Source organism: Phaseolus vulgaris, chromosome 4 (assembly GCF_051622355.1).
Source record: "Phaseolus vulgaris cultivar YP4 chromosome 4, ASM5162235v1, whole genome shotgun sequence".
In the NCBI taxonomy this organism is placed as follows: Eukaryota; Viridiplantae; Streptophyta; class Magnoliopsida; order Fabales; family Fabaceae; genus Phaseolus; species Phaseolus vulgaris.
In genome coordinates, this window is record NC_143501.1 from 49,957,297 (window position 1) to 49,976,659 (window position 19,363).

The 19,363-nt window shown below is 34.1% G+C and overlaps 6 protein-coding genes and 1 non-coding gene across 9 annotated transcripts; 4 read left to right on the forward strand and 3 right to left on the reverse strand.

Moving 5' to 3' along the window:
• Nucleotides 1-520: 520 nt before the first annotated feature.
• LOC137838128 (cytidine deaminase 1) lies at nt 521-1,565 on the reverse strand. Its single transcript, XM_068647365.2, has one exon. The coding sequence runs from the start codon at nt 1,523-1,525 to the stop codon at nt 665-667; it is 861 nt and encodes a 286-aa protein (XP_068503466.1). The 5' UTR covers nt 1,526-1,565; the 3' UTR covers nt 521-664.
• A 918-nt stretch (nt 1,566-2,483) lies between these two features.
• On the forward strand, nt 2,484-6,235 carry LOC137838129 (S-adenosyl-L-methionine-dependent methyltransferases superfamily protein). Of its 3 annotated transcripts, XM_068647366.2 has the most exons (8): nt 2,484-2,870; nt 3,091-3,158; nt 3,719-3,866; nt 3,950-4,030; nt 4,255-4,341; nt 4,799-4,884; nt 5,704-5,824; nt 5,996-6,235. In XM_068647366.2, exons 1-8 carry the CDS (start codon nt 2,625-2,627, stop codon nt 6,071-6,073), a joined length of 915 nt encoding a protein of 304 aa, XP_068503467.1. In that variant the 5' UTR covers nt 2,484-2,624; the 3' UTR covers nt 6,074-6,235. The 3 variants fall into 3 exon arrangements, 1 of the variants encoding a protein (XP_068503467.1); XR_016520365.1 differs by lacking the exons at nt 4,799-4,884; nt 5,704-5,824; nt 5,996-6,235 and having other exon boundaries at nt 2,492-2,870; nt 3,950-4,105; nt 4,255-4,334; XR_016520366.1 differs by lacking the exons at nt 4,799-4,884; nt 5,704-5,824; nt 5,996-6,235 and having other exon boundaries at nt 2,528-2,870; nt 3,955-4,105; nt 4,255-4,334.
• Nucleotides 6,236-6,840: 605 nt separating this feature from the next.
• LOC137838131 (uncharacterized) lies at nt 6,841-8,613 on the reverse strand. Its single transcript, XM_068647367.2, has 4 exons — nt 8,453-8,613; nt 8,087-8,199; nt 7,351-7,431; nt 6,841-7,105 (listed from the first exon to the last, which is right to left on the reverse strand). Exons 1-3 carry the CDS (start codon nt 8,514-8,516, stop codon nt 7,351-7,353), a joined length of 258 nt encoding a protein of 85 aa, XP_068503468.1. The 5' UTR covers nt 8,517-8,613; the 3' UTR covers nt 6,841-7,105.
• Nucleotides 8,614-9,079: 466 nt separating this feature from the next.
• Nucleotides 9,080-9,160, reverse strand: TRNAL-CAA (transfer RNA leucine (anticodon CAA)). Its single transcript has one exon. It is a non-coding gene; the product is annotated as a tRNA-Leu (tRNA).
• A 1,349-nt stretch (nt 9,161-10,509) lies between these two features.
• LOC137838132 (transcription factor MYBS3) lies at nt 10,510-12,183 on the forward strand. The gene is made up of 3 exons (XM_068647368.2): nt 10,510-10,956; nt 11,314-11,510; nt 11,669-12,183. Exons 1-3 carry the CDS (start codon nt 10,698-10,700, stop codon nt 12,002-12,004), a joined length of 792 nt encoding a protein of 263 aa, XP_068503469.1. The 5' UTR covers nt 10,510-10,697; the 3' UTR covers nt 12,005-12,183.
• A 2,580-nt stretch (nt 12,184-14,763) lies between these two features.
• LOC137838915 (1-aminocyclopropane-1-carboxylate oxidase 1) lies at nt 14,764-16,967 on the forward strand. Its single transcript, XM_068648124.2, has 3 exons — nt 14,764-14,772; nt 16,383-16,556; nt 16,638-16,967. The coding sequence occupies exons 1-3, from the start codon at nt 14,764-14,766 to the stop codon at nt 16,833-16,835; spliced, it is 381 nt and encodes a 126-aa protein (XP_068504225.1). The 3' UTR covers nt 16,836-16,967.
• A 365-nt stretch (nt 16,968-17,332) lies between these two features.
• Nucleotides 17,333-19,024, forward strand: LOC137838133 (tetraspanin-2). Its single transcript, XM_068647369.2, has 2 exons — nt 17,333-17,962; nt 18,618-19,024. Exons 1-2 carry the CDS (start codon nt 17,465-17,467, stop codon nt 18,927-18,929), a joined length of 810 nt encoding a protein of 269 aa, XP_068503470.1. The 5' UTR covers nt 17,333-17,464; the 3' UTR covers nt 18,930-19,024.
• The last annotated feature ends 339 nt before the right edge of the window (nt 19,025-19,363 follow it).

Below are 19,363 nucleotides of genomic sequence, written 5' to 3' on the forward strand. Positions count from 1 at the left end.
GACCGAATATAACAAAAAAGTATAATGAAATTTCACCCGTAGTTTGTGTAGAATTTCTGAACAAATTTCACCAGTTTATCCAAAAAACGTAACATCAAGCATAGGCTCAGAGTTGGAAACTGACACTTTGAATGGGTACTAAGAGAAAAGCAAGATTGATGTGAATGAAAGAAGAAAGTTGTCGGAAATTATTCCGATGGTGGTGGGTTCTGATAATGGTTGGAATAAACATGAGGAATGATTCCCTAAGAGAGAAATATATCTGTACATTTGATGAGGTGGCAAAACATATCTGAGCATAAGACTTCTACAATATCAGGAGCAAGGAACTGGATCAATGGAAAACAGAAGGTGGTCCAAAAAGAAAGGATGACACTGATTTCAACCATTTCCCTAAAGTTGCATTAAAAAGGCTTCCTTCAAAGAATGGCACCACCAACCAGAACCATGATGAGTTTAGGGTTCTTCCTGCTATTTCAATCATCAACATAAAGAAATCAATAAACAGGGGCAACAGAGATGAGTTAAATACAACAATAGTAACAATAGTAGGAATCACAGAGGCACAATAGTAATAATAGCATGGGAATTGTTATACACCATATTCGTACTGTATTTTAATGCTTTATTTGAAATGAAAAAAAAATGTTGTTGATGGTGTTGTTCATGGTGAATGAGAAGAGGTTGCAAGAAAGGTCCTGAAATGGCAGTGAGGGGAAATGGAATGGAGCAGCAACCTCGCCGTGGGCTCCTGCTTGATGACGGCGCCCTCCTTCTCGACTAACACAGCGCCGACAATCTCATCATAGGCGCCGCCGCCGCCGACAATGAAGGCGACCAGGGCGGCCTGGAGCGGTCCCAAGCTGGGGTTATAAGCAGCGGACTCAATGTAAGAGCCTTTATAGACGGTGCCCTTGGAATCGAGAAGGGCGACGCCGGAGGGGGCGGCGCTGTAGGGCGCGTGGGAGCTATTGGCGGCCTCCAACGCGGAAAGCGTGAGATTAGGGTTGGTGTTGTGGGGAATGGGAGTGGGGAGAGAGAGGGCGTTGTGGCGAGGCTCCAAGAGGAGAGGAGCGGTTTTGGGGAGAAGATCGTGGGGGCCGAAGCGGTGGGAGAGGAAGTGGGAGAGAGGGGTGAAGTTAGGGTTCGCGTGGGAGGTGATCAGGATTTGGATGTCGGGGGCGTCGCGGAGTTCCTGGAGGAACTGGCGGCAGTGGCCGCAGGGGGCGGCGGAGACGGCGAAGGAGTCGAGGCGGGTCTCGCCGTGGAGTGAGAGGTTGGTGAGGAGGAACTGCTCGGCGTGGATGGTGTGGTGGAAGGGGAGGCCAGGGAACTCGACGTTGACGCCGACGAAGATGCGGCCAGAGGAACCGAGGCCGACGGCGGCGACGGGGAAGTTGGAGATGGGGGGGCGGGCGAGGGAGTGGGCGGAGGGGACGAGGGAGGGGAGGAGCTTGGCGATGGGCGAGGAATGGGATTGGGCCTCTGATGCCGATATTACGAATTTGGGCTTGGCCTGCTCCATCTCTTTCTTTTCACTCTTTCTTTCCAACTTCCCAACGATTCTTATATTAACAATATATTTATTTATTTTAATATCTTTTCTACAATTACTCATACCTACTTCTTTCTTCTTTCTTTCTCACACAAGACAAAAACATATGTGGACTCAACCCACAAATCAATAATTCAAAAATATCTTTAACATTTCTTTTCCATCTTCTTTTTTTTATCACACGGATATAGATAAAATATGTATAATATAGGAAGATACGAATTTATATATTATGTAATTATAAATTATATAAATTAATAATAAAAATTTATGTGTATAAATATGTTTTAGTATTTTTTTAATAGAAAAATGTTTTTTATTATTAATTTAAAATTTAAAAAAATTGTTTCTTTCTTTTATAATCATAGTAAAATTTTAGATAATAAATTTAAAGTTTTTTTTTAATTGTGTTAGAATTGTTAAAAATTTAATAAATATTTTTTAGATTTGACACTTAACTGATACGTGTCTTACAAGTGTCGATATTCGATATATGTGTCCGATATTTAAGAGGCGTGTCTAAGCGCTTCTAATCACTATAAATAATGTTTAGGAAACTAATTCTGAAATTTCTTAACCTAATTATAAATAATGTTTAGGAAAGTAATTCTGAAATTTCTTAACCTAATATCAACTTGGTTGGGTTGTGATGTTAAGTTGCGTGTTACATTGTAAAAACTAAATGGAATTGAAGAAGGAAAACCTTTCCCATCAAAACCATAAACATCACAATATGCTTAATTAACACTATTAGTTGCATTTTCCATCTCAAACCATTGTTTAATTTTCTTCATTTGTCGTTTTCTTGTTTGAGTTACTTCTCCCACTTCTCTATCAAACATAGGAGAAGTATTATTCAAAAGCTTTGAATAAATCAAATTTAACCTCTTTATTTTTCTATATATTATTATAATAATTTATGTGAAACGCAAAAGGAATAGGAAATTGAAAAAATTAATGGAAAATTTACAGGGATGGTAATGGGGCACGTGGTGCATATGTATGAGGTGAGATGAAGATGTCTGAGGATAATCCAGCGGTGACAGACAGTTGAGGAATTTGTTCGGAGATGGCAAATGTTGTTGGACTAAGGTTGCCATTACCAGTGTTGGGTTCTGTGTGTGTTTCTCACTCTTCTTCAACCTTTGCCACTACTCTTTCAACACCACCATTAAACAACTTGAATTGGAAAGTTAAGGGTCCTCGTCGCATGGTTTTGGGTCTTGGAGTTTCCTTCTTCTCTCAGTTTCTCACTATGGGTACCAACTCCTTCATTGCCTCCGCAAGGATAAAGGGTGGTCCCTCAGTGGATGAGGTCATCGTTTATTTTATGTTTCATAGTCTAAAACTTTGCATTACATATATCTAGTTAATAATCTTGCCCCTAATTATATGTTTCATCTTCTGTGCATGCTGATAGCCCACAAATGAACATGCCATGCTACTCAACTCTTGCGTGCCACTTGTTTGAATTTGGTTGCAAATGAAATTGTGTTTGTTTCTCTCATTGTTTGTGCTAAGTTCCCATTTTACAGTTACTGAAGGATGTCGATTGGCCGGAGCAGTTCCCCTTTAAAGAGGAGGATTTCCAGCGTTTTGATGAGTAAATTTCTCCACTAGTTGCTTCAACAACTGTTATTACATGCTTTCTCCTTAAAGTAATCATTTTGCTTTCTGCATTTTTGTTTTCGCAAAGAGTAAAGATTTTTTAGTAGCAATATTGGATCATACTACACACTTCCTTGTTGCTGAAAAAGGCATGTTGGCATGCGGGTCATGTTTGAAACTTCTTTCCTCAAACGAACTTATTGAGTTATATACACCCCATTTTAGGGTGGAAGGAAGAGTGTGATCATAAGTAAAAAAAAAGATAGACAGAAAGAGACAAATTTGATAGCTGATATGTGATATGATGGAAAAATAAGAGAGAAACTGCAAGAAATGAGGTGGAATAGAAAGTGATTGTATGGTTGTAATTGTTGTGTTGAAATTTCTGTTTTGCATCTTTTCACTTGTTCCTTTTGTTTCTAATGTCATTATTATCTGCTATCTTGAACTACCGATTCTTAGCTGTTTGTAAGCCACCTGTGGCTTCAAATATTTCTTATCCTAGTTTTCTTTATGTTAATCTTTGTGTATAATATCAAGAAAAATTCCCCTCAGGACACCAGATTCCTTGTTCTATGAAGCACCTCGATTCGTGACACACATTGATGACCCTGCAATTGCTGCTCTGACTAAGTATTACTCCAAAGTTTTCCCACCTAGCAACACTCCTGGAGTAAGCATCTTGGATACGTGTAGCAGTTGGGTAAGAGTTTTAGTACTATAACTCTGGTCTCTCCAATGTTACATTGCATATACATATTGTCATAAATCTCCACTTTGCATTAGGTCAGCCATTTTCCACCAGGATACAAGCAAGAACGAGTGGTGGGATTAGGCATGAATGAAGAAGAGCTGAAGAGGAACCCTGTAAGATAATACTGTGTAATGTGGTGATCATTGATCTTTACTTTTGGAACTGAAACTGAATTTGGTATTCTTAAGGTGACTCTTAGATCATTTTTCCATATCTGTATGCGGTCCAATTGTCTGAATTCAAATAAAAAATAGTGACATAGCTATATCTCAAGATTCTCAACATTTTAGTTTTGACAGAAACGTGGACCTATTAATTGAAGTTGTTGATGTTGTAGGTTCTCACAGAGTATGCTGTGCAAGACTTAAATGTGAACCCCAAACTGCCATTTGAGGATAACTCTTTCGACATCATCACTAATGTGGTAAAAATACTTTTCCACATAACATAACTTTGATGTTTGAAATTATTTCAAGTAGTGCATGTAATTTGTTCATATCACACATTTATGTTGCCCATCTGTCAGTAATTTGTTTAAATTTTATTTTTCTTTCAATATTTTGTAATAAGTTTTATCTTCCTGATGATTAAAGCTAAGGATTCATTTATTACACTCTTAAGCTTTTAGCATTTGGTCGAAAGAAATGTCATATCTTGGATTAAAAACTGCTAACTAGTTTTAGGTGATACTAGTGTATTGATGAAAATGGACTTCTCTTGTTAAATACATTGACTGTTTCTTTACTAGAATATCTGATTTAAAGCACTAGAAATAGGACTATCTGATTTAAAATCTTTTGGGTTTAGAAATGTGTCTGAATTCTTGCTTAGCTTATATGTCGGTGATTTAATAAACCTTAAGAATTGAATATGCCCTTCAGGTCAGTGTTGATTACCTTACAAAGCCACTTGATGTCTTCAAGGAGATGTGCAGGATTCTCAAGCCAGGTGGACAAGCCATAATGAGGTGATAATCTTTTCAACCATTTTGGAAATACCTATCAGTTTTTATAAAATCTGATAATTGTCACAAAGCACTTTCGTATAAAATCACCAACTCGTGGATATTTAATCATCTGAACTAAACTAAATAATCTGTACTCTGAAATTGTCTGGACCACCCTTCTAATCATTTTGTATCTACAATCAATATTCCAAGCACTTTCGTATGAAATCACCAATTTCGTGGATATGTAATCATCTGATCCAAACTAAATAATCTGTACTCAGAAACTTTCTGGACCATTCTAGCCATCTGGTATCTACAATCAACATTCCAGATTAGGAAATTATGTCTAGAGTTTCCTTGACGTGTCTAGAAAAAGAGGAAAAAAGATGCTAAAGAAGGCTACACGAGCAAGGATAAGTGCCAGACATATGGATATAGTGGTGTATTTTAGACTGAACTTAAATGTTTAAAACCAATGAACTTAGCACAAAGCAATCTGCCAGAAATTTCATACTAAGAAAGATGCGACTTCAATTGTGCTTCACTATTTTACACCATTAATTTTCATAAAAGTATAACTTTTAGTTATAGAGGCCAGTTTATGCAGTCAATGAATTTTTTAACAGTCATCTTGTTTAAATCATATTTAACAGTCATCTGTTACTCCTCAACCACTAAGATTCACTCCCAAATTGCACAAATGTTCCTTTATTTCATATAAACAAACATTTCATCTTTACACCAGTGCCAGTTCTCTTTTAGATGATGTTTCATCTTTTATTGATCTTGTACTGGCATGTCCTATTCTACTCATGATGGTTTCATTGATGATTCTAGCTTTTCAAACCGATGCTTCTGGACAAAGGCCATTTCTATATGGACATCAACTGGGGATGCTGATCATGTTATGATTGTTGCATCATATTTCCATTATGCTGGAGGGTTTGAACCTCCTCAGGTGGTAATTCCATAATTGATATTTTCTTTCCATACTCAAATGATAGACACTTAGCTATCTGCACTGTCACAATTATTTTTCCCATTTAGTTGTAGGAGGACACCTTTTATGGGGACAAGGTTGAAGTAACACTAATCTTTAAATTCCTTTCTAAAATCTTTTTTTGTGTAGGCTGTGGATATATCTCCAAATCCTGGACGCTCAGATCCTATGTACATTGTGTACTCTAGGAAGCTCTCTACTGCTTGAGACAAATATGAATGAGAGTTCTACCAATATATTTACTATTTTACATATTATCACGAATCAGCAGTGAATCTGGAGGGAGAAATTCGTTCTTATAATCATATTGCATGGAAATTTTTTTATACCATTGCCCTTTATAGAAATGTACACAAAACTCCAGTTAAATTGTTTTGTTGTCTCGTATCAATATATGCAGTAGATAACTAATTAAAAATTGTTAAACTTATTATATATTATAGCTTATAACTCGATGACCATGTAAGCAAATGATATTTTTTCTCATATTCTAGTCACATTAATAGATTAAAATCAATTTAATCAAAAAAAAATTGCCTTGTAACCCGTTTTCAGAACATACTAAAATAAATGACTTTAATAAATGGAAAATTACATAAATGGAAATTACATATTTGCTGCTTAGTAGCAGACATTCGTTCATAAATGGAAAATATATCAGTTTTATGCAGTACTCTCTTTTTTGTGCAAAATAGTAACAGGTCAAGAAAGAAGTTTGCCCATGACTGTTTGCCATTTTAGAATGCTCTGTCCCTCTCAATGTGATGATGCTATTAATTTGCTGTGATCACCAATGTGTTATGTAGTTAGATCAACTAAACAACCTTAGTTGCTTCCTTGATCAAGGTTGCACAAGCAATTGTTAGCTAAAATTATGTGTTATGTAGTTAGATGGACTAATTTCTTGCGTAGTAACATATGTAAGCTTCCAAAAGGACCAGAAAGCTAAAATTGCAACAGAAAAACAAATAGAATTGCAAAGCAAGCTAAAATATATTAACAATGGATTGAACCCCAATCTGAATGCAGGATGCAGGACTGAATATTCTATACATCAATCCAAACAAAAATTATATTTCATCGACCAGTGGGAAAATTCTCTATAACTGCAAACTGATGGATGAAATCCCACCACTTGACGTCTCAGTATCATTGGAAAAGCACATCAATACTACGTTAAATACGTGCTCCGATAGTACATCAACACTAACGGCAAACAAAAGGTATTCTTCTGAAAACCTGAAATGCACAAAATCTAATGAATAACGCTGCTTTCCAACATAATAAAATGATGCAGATGACACCTTCCCATGCAACCAAAACAGAGAAGGAATCCATCAAAACGTTTACTCACCATTTATTTTCAAGAAACTGATAAAACTGGGACAATTGGTAATTAATTATAGCATGTGCAATGAAGATCTTGCATGAAAAAAAGAATATTCTAGGATATTTGGAAGGAAATCAGAGTATGAAAATCATACCTATCGCAACTTTTTTGCACGTTTAGAGGGTCGTGCCGTCTCCTTTTTGGATTCCTCTGGAATTTTTAAGTCGATAAATGGCTGAAACAATTGAGACAATTAAATTGAAGCACTAATATAACCCACACTCACTTCTTATTTATATTTACCTCCTTGTTTCAAAAGATAAGTGTTTTTTTTTCTCAAAACTTCCATGTTAGACATCATATGCAACTTAACATCTCAGTTATGCCGACACTTAAGTAACAACAATCATATGTCATCATACAAAAAAAATTATTAAAAAAAGAAAATACAATAAAGTTATGGAAAGATTGAACCAAAACTCATATTTAACATAAACGATACGTAACACTATACCTATTTATAAATAATTCTAAAATCAGACTAGATAGAAACTTATTATACCTATCAATACCACCTTATGTTTCAAAAGATAAGTTAATTCAAACGCTTATTCTCCTAATGCACACTCCTCAAGTTCAATAAGCCAAATCTAAAAGCTTCTACATGTAGTGAGGTGAAGTCTTTTGCAAATGAGCTATATTCTCAAATAATGCTAAACTAGAAGTCACAACTCGGTATCTGTTTCTTCCCAAATATATGACTCACCTGAGGTAATGTGTACCAAGCATTATCCTATTTCTTAAACCACTAAAATGCCAACAGTTAACGAGGCTCTAAAATTAATCAGAGAAATATAACAGATAATAGAAGAAAAAGAGTTGCATTTCACCTCTTCCCATTTGGTTTGAAGTTCCAAAAGCTCTTGACAGTAAGCAAGGCATTCGGCATGGTATACCGCAGCTAGGTCTTTGATCAACGCCTTCCTCTTGATGATTCCGACCACTTCAACAATAATTTAAAATTAACAAAAACAGAATTATCATTAATCAAGTGCAGAACTCCAAATTGCAAGGTCAATTACAGGATATATCTATAATCACAGATATAAATTCACGCATGATGTTTCAAATCGAAGCCCTAAACTCAAAAATTGAATGCGCGAGAAAACAGAAAAAGAAGAACAGAAATTAGAAGATGCAACAGAGGCAGAGAGAGAGAGAGAGAGAGAGAGAGAGAGAGAGAGAGAGAGAGATACTCCGACTAGGATCAAACGGCAATGGAGGATCGGAAGGTTGCGGAGGTTTGGGTTCTTCCGCCATAGCTTGCGGCTGCACTTCCTCACTCTCTTGCTAACAAATGGGCCTTCTCCAACCATCGTAAGCCCTTTTATTTTTTTATTTATTTTTCTCAGCATTCAATTTGTTTTCGTGAATCCTACGTTTCCTGTTTTTATTTTGTTTTGGTTTATCTTAGCATTTAGTTAAGGAATTCTTTGGATGAGAGTAATTATATACACTAATATGATAAAAAAAAAAGAAATATATATATATATAATTTTTAAAATATTAGATATAAAACATAAATTTATATATTATATAATTATAAATTATAAATATTTATGTGTGTAAGTATGTTTCTGTTTTTTTTAGATGTTTCTCATGTTTGATTAAAAAAATTGTTTTTTTATTTTTATAATTATAATAAAAATTTATATAATAAATTTGAGTTTTTAAAAAATTAATGTATTTCTCCTCTTTACAACTGTGTTAACCGTGTTAGAATTATCAGAAATTCAATAAATATTTTTTGAATTAAACACTTTACCAACATTTTGTGATTTGCTGTCGAACTTATTCCAATTCAATAAGAGATCTCAATATTATGCCTTGAAGAGGACTCGAACCTCCACGCTCTTTAGCACGAGATTTTGAGTCTCGCGTGTCTACCATTTCACCACCAAGGCATCTTGAAAGTGAATCGTATTCCATGAATATGATCGAAATGTATTTTATCTACAAATGTCAATGTCCGATACGTATGTTGATATAGATACATCATTTAAGAAGTGTGTCCGAGTCTTATAAGATGAGAGGCATCGTAATTCTCCTTTTATCAGTGTCAATTAATTATATTATTTTTCTCAAGTTAAATAAAATGTTAGATATTATTTCAATTATATACTTATTATTTACTGTTCAAAATTATATATTAAAAGTTAGAAAGTTCAGAAAGCAGATAAGAAACATCATATATACTGCATATTTGGTAAACAGCAGTATGTTTTCTTGGGAGAAGATTCCTTCCCAGATAATGCCAAATCACTCTCAAACTGCTGCACAGATTATAAGTAAACAATCTTCAACTTGGATTCAAAATCTTAATGCTTGATTAATGAAGTTTTTCCATGAACAGGAATCTCTTATATGAATCTCAGATTTTAATTATGGCAAGTGTACCTTTGCAAAACAATCTGCATGCTGCTTTTAAAGCATGATGTGATATGTCTTTTCCCCTCAACTTATATATATAAATTCCTTTTCATAGGCATACTTAACAAAACACACAATTGATCATGCTACTTGTATAAGTAAACACTATCTTTAAGAAAATTTCAATTAGTCTTTTTTCAATCGGGAAATAATTTGTTCATTTTATTAAATATAATAGAAGATGAAGTGATTAAAAGCATTAAGTACATCTCTTTTGTGAATAGGCCCGGACATTATTCTTAAATGACGTGTCCGTACACGAACACACGAATTGGACATTGATACTCATATGACACTCGTAGGAAACGTATCGGTGAAGTGTCTTCAAAAATATTTATTGAATTTCTGACAATTCTAATACGGTTCTAACAAAATTTTAAAAAGAATAAATACATTAATTTTCTAAAAACTCAAACTTATTGTATAAATCTTTATTATAATTATAAAAGTAAAGAATAAATCATTTGGAATCAATCATGAAAAACATCTTTCTGCTTCAAAAAAAATATGAAACATACTTATGCACATAAATATTTATTATCAATTTATATAATTCATAATTATATAATATATAAATTTGTGTTCCATCTCTTACCTTTTAAAAATTACATGTATTTTCGTGTTCATATTGTATCATTTTCGTGTTCATATCGTATCAGCGTTCGTTTTCGTGTTTGTCTTACATATCACCCATCATCATGTGTGGAACCCTAGAACACAAGTACTCACAAATAAGATAAGGTATCTATATCCTCATGATTTCTTTTGTGTATGAAAGGGGAAAAGAAAATTATTGTAAAAGCATATTTCAACAATAAACAATGTCCATCCAATTAATTGCTCTAGGTGTGCTTCCAATTTCACAAACCCCACACCTCACTCATCATCATCATCATCATCATATATACCACCAAATATATCTCTTATTTCTGCTCTCTTTCTTTCAAGCTCCCTCTCAAACACACGGAGTTAAGTATTCTGCTGCTGAGGGTGTCATCTGAGAAGAGAAAAATGGGCAGAAAATGCTCACATTGTGGAAACAGAGGTCATAACTCCAGAACCTGTTCATCTTTGAGAGCAACTTTTGTAGGAGTTCGTCTCTTTGGGGTTCAACTACACATATCAAACTCTTCTTCTCTTACCATGAAAAAAAGCTTCAGCATGGATTCCTTGCCCTTATTATCCTCTCCATCTTCCTCCTTTTCTTCATCTGTTGGGTATCTATCAGATTCAGATGGCCTCATTGTTCCACCACAAGACAGGAAGAAAGGTATGCATCACGCTCATCACACTCAAATTCATCCACATTTATAGATCTATTCCTTCACAAGCTAACAATATTGGTCAATACTCACACTACTAGTTTTACTTAATTCTCTTCCTCCAACATTATGTTCAATTAATTTTTATCTCTTTTGTTTCAATACTTTACACATCACTCATTTTCTCCATTAAAGTTTGTTCTTCACTGTGGATTTTTATGTTCTATTCTTCTTGCTCAGAAAAATCAGATTTTATCAAAAAGTACTCAATATTTCCTTTGTTTGTTCACCCATCATTTTATATCATTTTCCTTTAATGTATATATGATAATCTTTGTGCATGCATATATATATATACAATGTAGGAGTGCCATGGACAGAAGAAGAGCACAGAACATTCCTTGTTGGACTCGAGAAGCTGGGAAAAGGTGATTGGAGGGGTATCTCCAGAAACTATGTGACTACAAGAACCCCAACACAAGTTGCTAGCCATGCTCAGAAGTACTTTATTCGTCTTGCAACCTTGAACAAGAAAAAGAGACGTTCAAGTCTTTTTGACTTGGTATACATTAACTTTTTTTTTTAAGTGTGTTCCAATCCTTTATACAAATAAATTCAACACAAGCTTCTTATCACCTAACCAGATAAGATCCAACAGACATTACAACACTTAATTAACGTGTCTCTATGGTGCTTATAAAATATTGATTAATTATGCAGGTTGGAGGCAGCTCTAACTGTAAGTCAGGTGATTTAGTTTCTTCTGCTAAATCCAAAGGTGAAATTGAGAACGATGTCACCTTGTCACTTCTTCAATTTCAAGAAACCAAGAAGACAGATGAGCAGAGAGAAGATGATAATTATTGTGAAGCTGAAGCAGGTGCAGATGATGAAGGTGTTATGTGGCTTCATCCTCAGATGAAATCTTCAAATAATATTGCAGCAATTCCTGATCTGGAACTCACTCTTTCAGTCTCCAAGGGCAAGGTTAAGACCATGGAACAAACTAAATCAACCCCTGCTTCCTTCCTTCTTGGCCCAATTAGCGTCACTTAACTCAGCTATTCATGAATTGATGTTATCAACTTAAACAAAAGATCATCAATCTGTTCAAAGAAAACACATTTTTGTTGTTGGTGTTCTTAATATTGGTAGGCATTAATCAGTTGATTATTTTATGTGTATAATCAAATATTTGTTTGTATCATAGCAAATTAGTTCAGTCTTTTCAAGAAGTTATTTTTTTTTTATCAGCAAAAGCAAAGAATAATTGAATATAATGGATACTTCAACACTTATATAATCAAACACTTATGCAAGAACCAAAACGTTTTCTCCTGGCTAAACCAAAAACATTCTTGCATGCTTATTATATTAATGCTATAGTGAAATAAAGTTTGTGCTCAATGCATAATGAACAAGTTTAATCAGAACTAGTGCTTTGCCATGTCAATAACTCAACATAATAAAGACTGGTGATGGCAAAAAAGTACGTGATTGGATGAAGTTTCGTTTCTGACTTTTGGCACCAAAGCTTTTTTATTTATAATGTTGGGTTTAATTTAAAGCAAATTGGATTCTGTTGAGAAGATTTGGATTCCACACAGCCTTTAGAATTAAATAAACACGTATGTATTTTAGAATTTCTTTCTTTTTCTTGTTGTTTTGTCCAGTTTTGTTCATCAAAGAATGGGAAACATGCCTCAACGAAGACAGAAATTTGTTCAGAAATTTGTCTAAATCTACTTAAAAAAAATTAACAAACATTTACAAACCATTAACTCAAAACACCAATCTAAATACGAAAAACATACGTCTTTAAAGACGTGTTTAGTACATGTAGCAGATGTGTTCTATGGTGTTGTACTAGAAGTTATAATGTTGGAGGGATAAAGATTATATAACATATGCTTGTTTTGTAGGATTTATTAAGCAATATGATTAAAAAATGTGTCATATTTATGAGGACTTTTTAGAAATAGTGACATCTCAACCAACAATCCGTGTCTTCTTTACTACCTGTAACCATCTGTGTGGTGTCCAATTATTTGGACTTTTCACTCTAGCAGCTTTATATATTATATATATACATGCTCTATTATGGTTCACATGAAAATTGTGGATGCTACCATTTTGTCTTTGTTCAAAGGTAATATAACTATGTGTAGCTTATTTTGGATAATGCAGACATACCTACAATTTACATGAAATTTAATGCAGAGCAAAAATGGTAATACAAACAAATTAGGCGTCTTAATGCAGACATCACCAACCCTCTCAACATCATAATTAATTCTCATTCTTCTGTCATTTGGTTTCACTTAAACCACTTATTTATAGTAGGTTAGGTCTTGTGTAATTTTCTTACATTTCATTGCTTTAACTTTAATCTGTCACCAAAAAGATATCTGTGATTTCATATGGCATGAAAAATGTGGGATTCAACCTCTCTCCTTTTACCAAAATGGACATTCAACTGCCATTTTTTGGTCGCATTCATCATTTAGTTTTGCCCATTTAAATTAACATACGTGTGGTGTGTTTTGTGCAGGGTTTTTTTGGTTCTATATCCTCTTTGCAGGATCGGTTTGATGGATTTGACGTTTGAGTGTTTGGTTTACTTCTGTTTGTTGGCAAATATTGAGTTTAGTTGTTGGACTTTTGTGTCTTATCTTGAGATTGTGTTTCTTTGGAGGGTTGATGTAATTATATATTAATGTGATCTTGTATCTTGTTATGGTATGTTAATACGGCGGTTGTGTTGTAATGTCGATTGGATCCTCATATGGTTGGGTGATAAAAAACTTGTGTTGTGATTATTTGTATAAGAACTAGACACCCCTAAAATATCTCGATTTTACGATCTCAATACAACAAAAACTACTTCTAGTCATTGAAGTAATGATTTTTAAGTTGAAAAATATAGCTTTAGATTTAACAACTAATTCAAGAAATTATGTGACAAAATAATAGAACATAACTTGAAGAACAACTATATCTTCAATGATAAGTAAAAGGAATAAATATTCGACTGGACCAATTTTTTTTGTCGCATGTATCATTTAATTTTGTCCATTAAATTGCCATCTGTTATTTCTGCAATATCTTCAAAGCAAGTAAACGCCAAAACATGAAACTGGACCAGTCTTGTATCTTTTGTCGCATTTTCATTTTGTCCGATAATTAAACTAAGATCAGCTAATTTAGCTATATTTTGTCTATTATAGTGAAACAGTTTTCTTTTTTATTGTCGTGTTACAAGTGTTTATTGATTTTTTTTCATGATTAATCTTTCTTAGAAGTAAAACATAATAAGAAACTGAAAACGAAATTGTCCATTTTGAGACACCTCATACACATTCTTACTATATTGGTCCCATTCATGACTAGTATATATAGTTCATATACATGAAAACACAGTAAGACTTTTTCACCAAGGACTAGCTACCAGAAGAGAGAGGTTCTCCGAACTGATATTGTTCTGAGATTGGGACAAATTATTCCTTGAAGAGGAAGAACTGGTTAGAGATCTAGAACATTTCATAGTATATAAATGGGTGTAAACCTCATTTCATAAGTCAATTTTATGAAGTTGAATTAGACTTAAAGTCTAATTTTTAATATGGTATCAGAGTAATTTTGAATCTATCATAGTCAGATCACCTGTTATCGGACCGTTATCATAGTATATAAGTGGATGCAAATCTCACCTCATAACGGTTTTGTAGTTTTAGGTGAAACACATGGAAAAACAAACCATTTAGTGATGAATAGAGAAGAAGTATGCAGTTCTGGTATGAAGATTAGCAGGAAAAATGGAAGAAGTTAGTAATGGCATAAGAAGAAGCACATGATCTGGTGGAAAAATAAATGCTGTCACATGCTTTACAGATACACATATGTTCTTGTCTCATTGTCATTTTGAAGTGTTTAAAACTTGTACGTATTGTGTCACTCATGACGTATCAATATTAGTGTTTGTATTAAACATGTTATAAATTTGTTGTTTTATGCTGCCTTTTCCATTAATCTGCAATTCTTTTAAGAGATATCAGCCAAATTCCAATACTGCATTACGTTACTCACCATGCCATACATGTAATGTCTTCAAAACTAAATTTAAGTGGGATCACTAAAATTTGAAAATGCAACTTTTCAAATATTAGATCTAGTGTTCACCAATGATGTCTGATGCAAAAACAACATACATATTAATATAAATAAGGATGAGGAAAAGTTTGTTGAAAAAAGACAAAAGAAAGTTAAAGAGGGGTAAACACAAGAAACATGACAAAGAAGAAATAAAAGAGAGATTTCAACAAAGACTAAGAGGAGGAGAATCCAAGCTTTGAAAGAGGAGATTATAGAAGAATGTAAATATATAATTTATTAGTCTTTAGATGAATTTAAGAGAAGTTAGAACCTCATGCTTTGAACTTGAGAGAGTTTGGACAAAATTCTTGAACTCCTAAAGTTAAGAGTGTCTTTTGGAACTTCTAAACTACCACATGTCATTTTTAAGTTACATGAAGTAGTATGACTCTTTTATCTAATCATTTCAACCTTTCAAGAGTCTTCTTGTATCAGTAGATAGACGTTTAACATGTAATTTCTCTAAGAGTCATAATTACTTTTTCCTATATTCAAGGAACTACTCATATGCACTCTCTAATTTTAAGAGATTATCATGTACCAATCATGTTTAGAAGAGATAACTCTTGATTAACAAAGTTAATTCAATTTTGTTGTCTCTTCTTCTTCTAGGATGAACTTTACTTCTATAAAAGAGATCATCCTTCTTTTTAAACTCACCCTTGAATATATTCAATGAAAATCTCTTTGTGAGTTAATATTTGAGAGTCTCTTTTCTGACTTTGGTTCTTATCTTTAGAATTTAAAAGTTTTCTAATGTGACAAATTTTCATGAACTTATCATGTTATCTATCATTAATTAATTTTAAATATAAAATTATTTTCCATTTTAAATATGGACCTAAACATCACATCTTATATTCTAATAATTTTTTATTTTAAAAAATTCTTAGTGTCCGATTAGCCTACTCTAACCTTTATAATTATCGTATTATAATTAAGTGGATTTAATTCGGATAAAGTTTTTTTGAACAGCTAATTTATTGCATTTTTGTGGTGAAAATAAAGAGCATGAACTTTGTCATCTCAATTTTTGTGTCGTAATACAACCTTATGTAAACCTGTGTGATACAAGCATGCCTAGGTTAGAATGTTGATGCACAGAAGAAGTGTTAGGAAAGTCAAGTTTGAAAGCAACAAATTGCATAAATTTTAAATGAACAGTAATTAATTTTACAACCCCACTAAAATAAAATAATGATTTAACAACTTTACTTTAATAATATAATAATATATATTCATAATTTAATTTAAAATAGAAAAAAAAAAAGAATTAAAATAGGTATTCATTCCCTCTCTGCATTGTGCAACCTTTTTTCCTTTGCTATTGCCCCTGCTTTCGTTCAGCCAAAAGGTGGCTATTCCTGTTATAGATTTCAGTACTCTCAATGGAGACAAAAGGGATGAAACCATGGCACTTTTGCATGAAGCTTGTCAGAAATGGGGTTTCTTTCTGGTAAAGAGAATTATCTATGTGTTACTTCCTCCTTCCACCACCTTTTCCTTTTTCTCCTTTTCACCAATTGTACTTGTGCAGATTATGAACCATGAACGTGGCAAGAACCTAATGGATAAGGTGAAGCAGCTAATTAATATTCACTATTGTTTAGAGGCACTGGTTAGAGGACTTAGAGAGCAGACAGATGCTGGTGGGATCATCCTATTGCTCCAAGATGACTTCAAAGATGGCAAATGGGTGGAGATTCCTCCTCCAAGAACAATGCCATTTTTGTGAACACAGGTGACCAAGTGGAAGTGTTGAGCAATAGCTTGTATAAAAGTGTGGTGCAGAGTCAAACCTGACAAAAATGGAACATCTTCTATAATCCAGTTGGTGAAACCGTTATGGAGACTACTTGGAGCTTTATGGCAAGACCAAGTTGGGTGAAAAAGGTCCTTGATTTGAATCCATCAAGAATATGACCAACGGCCATCACAACATAAACCTTAAATTCATAAAAGAAAATGTAATAGGAGGACATGTTTCATTTTTCCTTTTTATGTTTCAGTATGAATAATAACAAAGAAAGCAGAGGTTTTTACTTTAATTTCTTGAGTTTTTGAGTTGTTTATATGCATCCTTTTCTGTTATTTGTATCCTTTTTCAAATCAAAAAGTTAATACAGTTGTAAAAGAATAGAAAATAATAATAAAAAGTGAACTTTTAAGCTGTGACAATACAAAGGCAAAGGAGATTTATGCATATCTATGTCCAATTCAGTCTCCTCTTCTGATTCCAAAAGAATAATACAAGCCATCTTCATACTTGCACACACTCCAACCTGTGAAGTTTAGTTTACAAAAACACATTTTGCAAACTAGAAAAGCAGTATTCAACATCCCATTTGTTGTATTGACATTGACATGGGAGTAAGCAACAACATCACTGTGGTGCTGAACTTCATAGCCCTGTTGGCCTCAATTCCCATAATAGGTGCAGGTGTATGGCTGGCCTCCAAACCAGACAACGAGTGCATCCACAACTTCCGCTGGCACGTCCTCATCCTTGGCCTCCTCGTACTCCTTGTCTCTCTAGCTGGCTTTGTCGGTGCTTACTGGAACAAGCAGGGCCTCTTGGCCTTTTACCTTTGTTGCATGGCCATCCTCATCGCTCTTCTCCTTTTCATCCTCCTCTTTTCTTTCATCGTTACTACACCTGATGGAACCTACTATGTCCCCGGAAAAGGCTTCAAGGAGTCCATGCTCCATGGTTTCTCCCCCTGGCTAAGGAACCATGTCACCACTTCTTGGAGTTGGAACAAGATAACCACTTGTTTGGTTCATTCCAATGTCTGCATTAAGCTCACGCAGGATTACATATCTGCTGATCAGTTCTTCAACTCGCATATCTCTCCTTTGCAGGTTACTCTCTCTCCTACCATTTCTTTTATACAAGATAAACAAGGACACTGATTCACTTTGTTAACCATGTTATAGTTAAGATAACCAATATGTTGACTGCTAAGTCCTTTCTCTTTCTAAATCCACGCCTTTCAGACTCCTGATCTTTATTAAAACTAATGTAGCGATTCACACCAATAAGCCTTGGACTTCATGGCTTTTAAATTGCTAAATTAGAATTTTCATTAATAAGAATAAGGTTTCTTATAGATGAGATTGTTAGGGATCAGTGAAACATGATATCCTTCCCTTTGGAGTGGCTTAGTTGTGAAGTTTCTCTATAGCACAACAGGAGTTGGAGTTGGGAAAGAAGAGTGTCTGTGATGTTCGAAGTGGGTGGGACCTGGTTTTCTATCTTATTCCTGAAACTTTTTTTTATCAGCAATATCTTATTCCTGAAACTTAAAAATACTACGTCGAGGGATGAAATTCACATATTACTAAAAAGTAGAAACACTAAACTTACCATTTCTAAAGTATAAAGACTAAGACAAATTTTGAGAGACATGAAACATATTCTATACTTCAACTCTCTTCGTATTTGGTAATATAATCCTATCTCTTGATTTTTCTTACAAAATAGAAGTCATGTTAATCCACTGCTCACGTATTACAGTCAGGATGCTGTAAACCTCCAAGTGCTTGCGGATACAATTATGTGAACCCCATACTGTGGATAAATCCTGTGAATCCAATGGTTGACCCTGATTGTTACTTGTGGACTAATGACCAGAATCAACTCTGCTACAACTGCAATGCATGTAAGGCAGGTCTTCTGGGGAATCTCAGAGAAGAGTGGAGGAAAGCCAATATCTTTTTGATGGTGGCAGTTGTTGTCCTCATCTGGGTCTATCTAATTGCGTGCAGTGCCTTCAAAAATGCACAAACAGAAAACCTTTTCCGCCACTATAAAGGGGGTTGGGTTTGATCCTCTTTGTATTTTTTATAAATTGATCTTCATAATACTTATTCCTGTAAGTACATTTTTCACTATGTATATATTCCTTGTTGGTTTCTCTTTAGGGCTATGAAAAGTGATAAAGGAAGAAATCTTCCAACATTAAACTAGTCAGAATAGAATCCTGATTCAAGCTTTCATGAGTAATTCTTATATGCCAAATTGTCCATGACTTCTTGTATATGCATTTTACAATAATCTCGATACTTAGATGTTGGTATCTGCAAACTTGCCAAACATACCACTTTAGTTGTATTTTGAATGTGATCAAATTATTTGAAGTAATTGTAGTTTAACCAATAGTCTTGATTCTTGAAATTGAATCTCAAATATACATAATTGTCTTAAACACTGAAAGAGAGAATTTCATTAGTCATAATGATCCTATTTGACTCCTCCAGTGG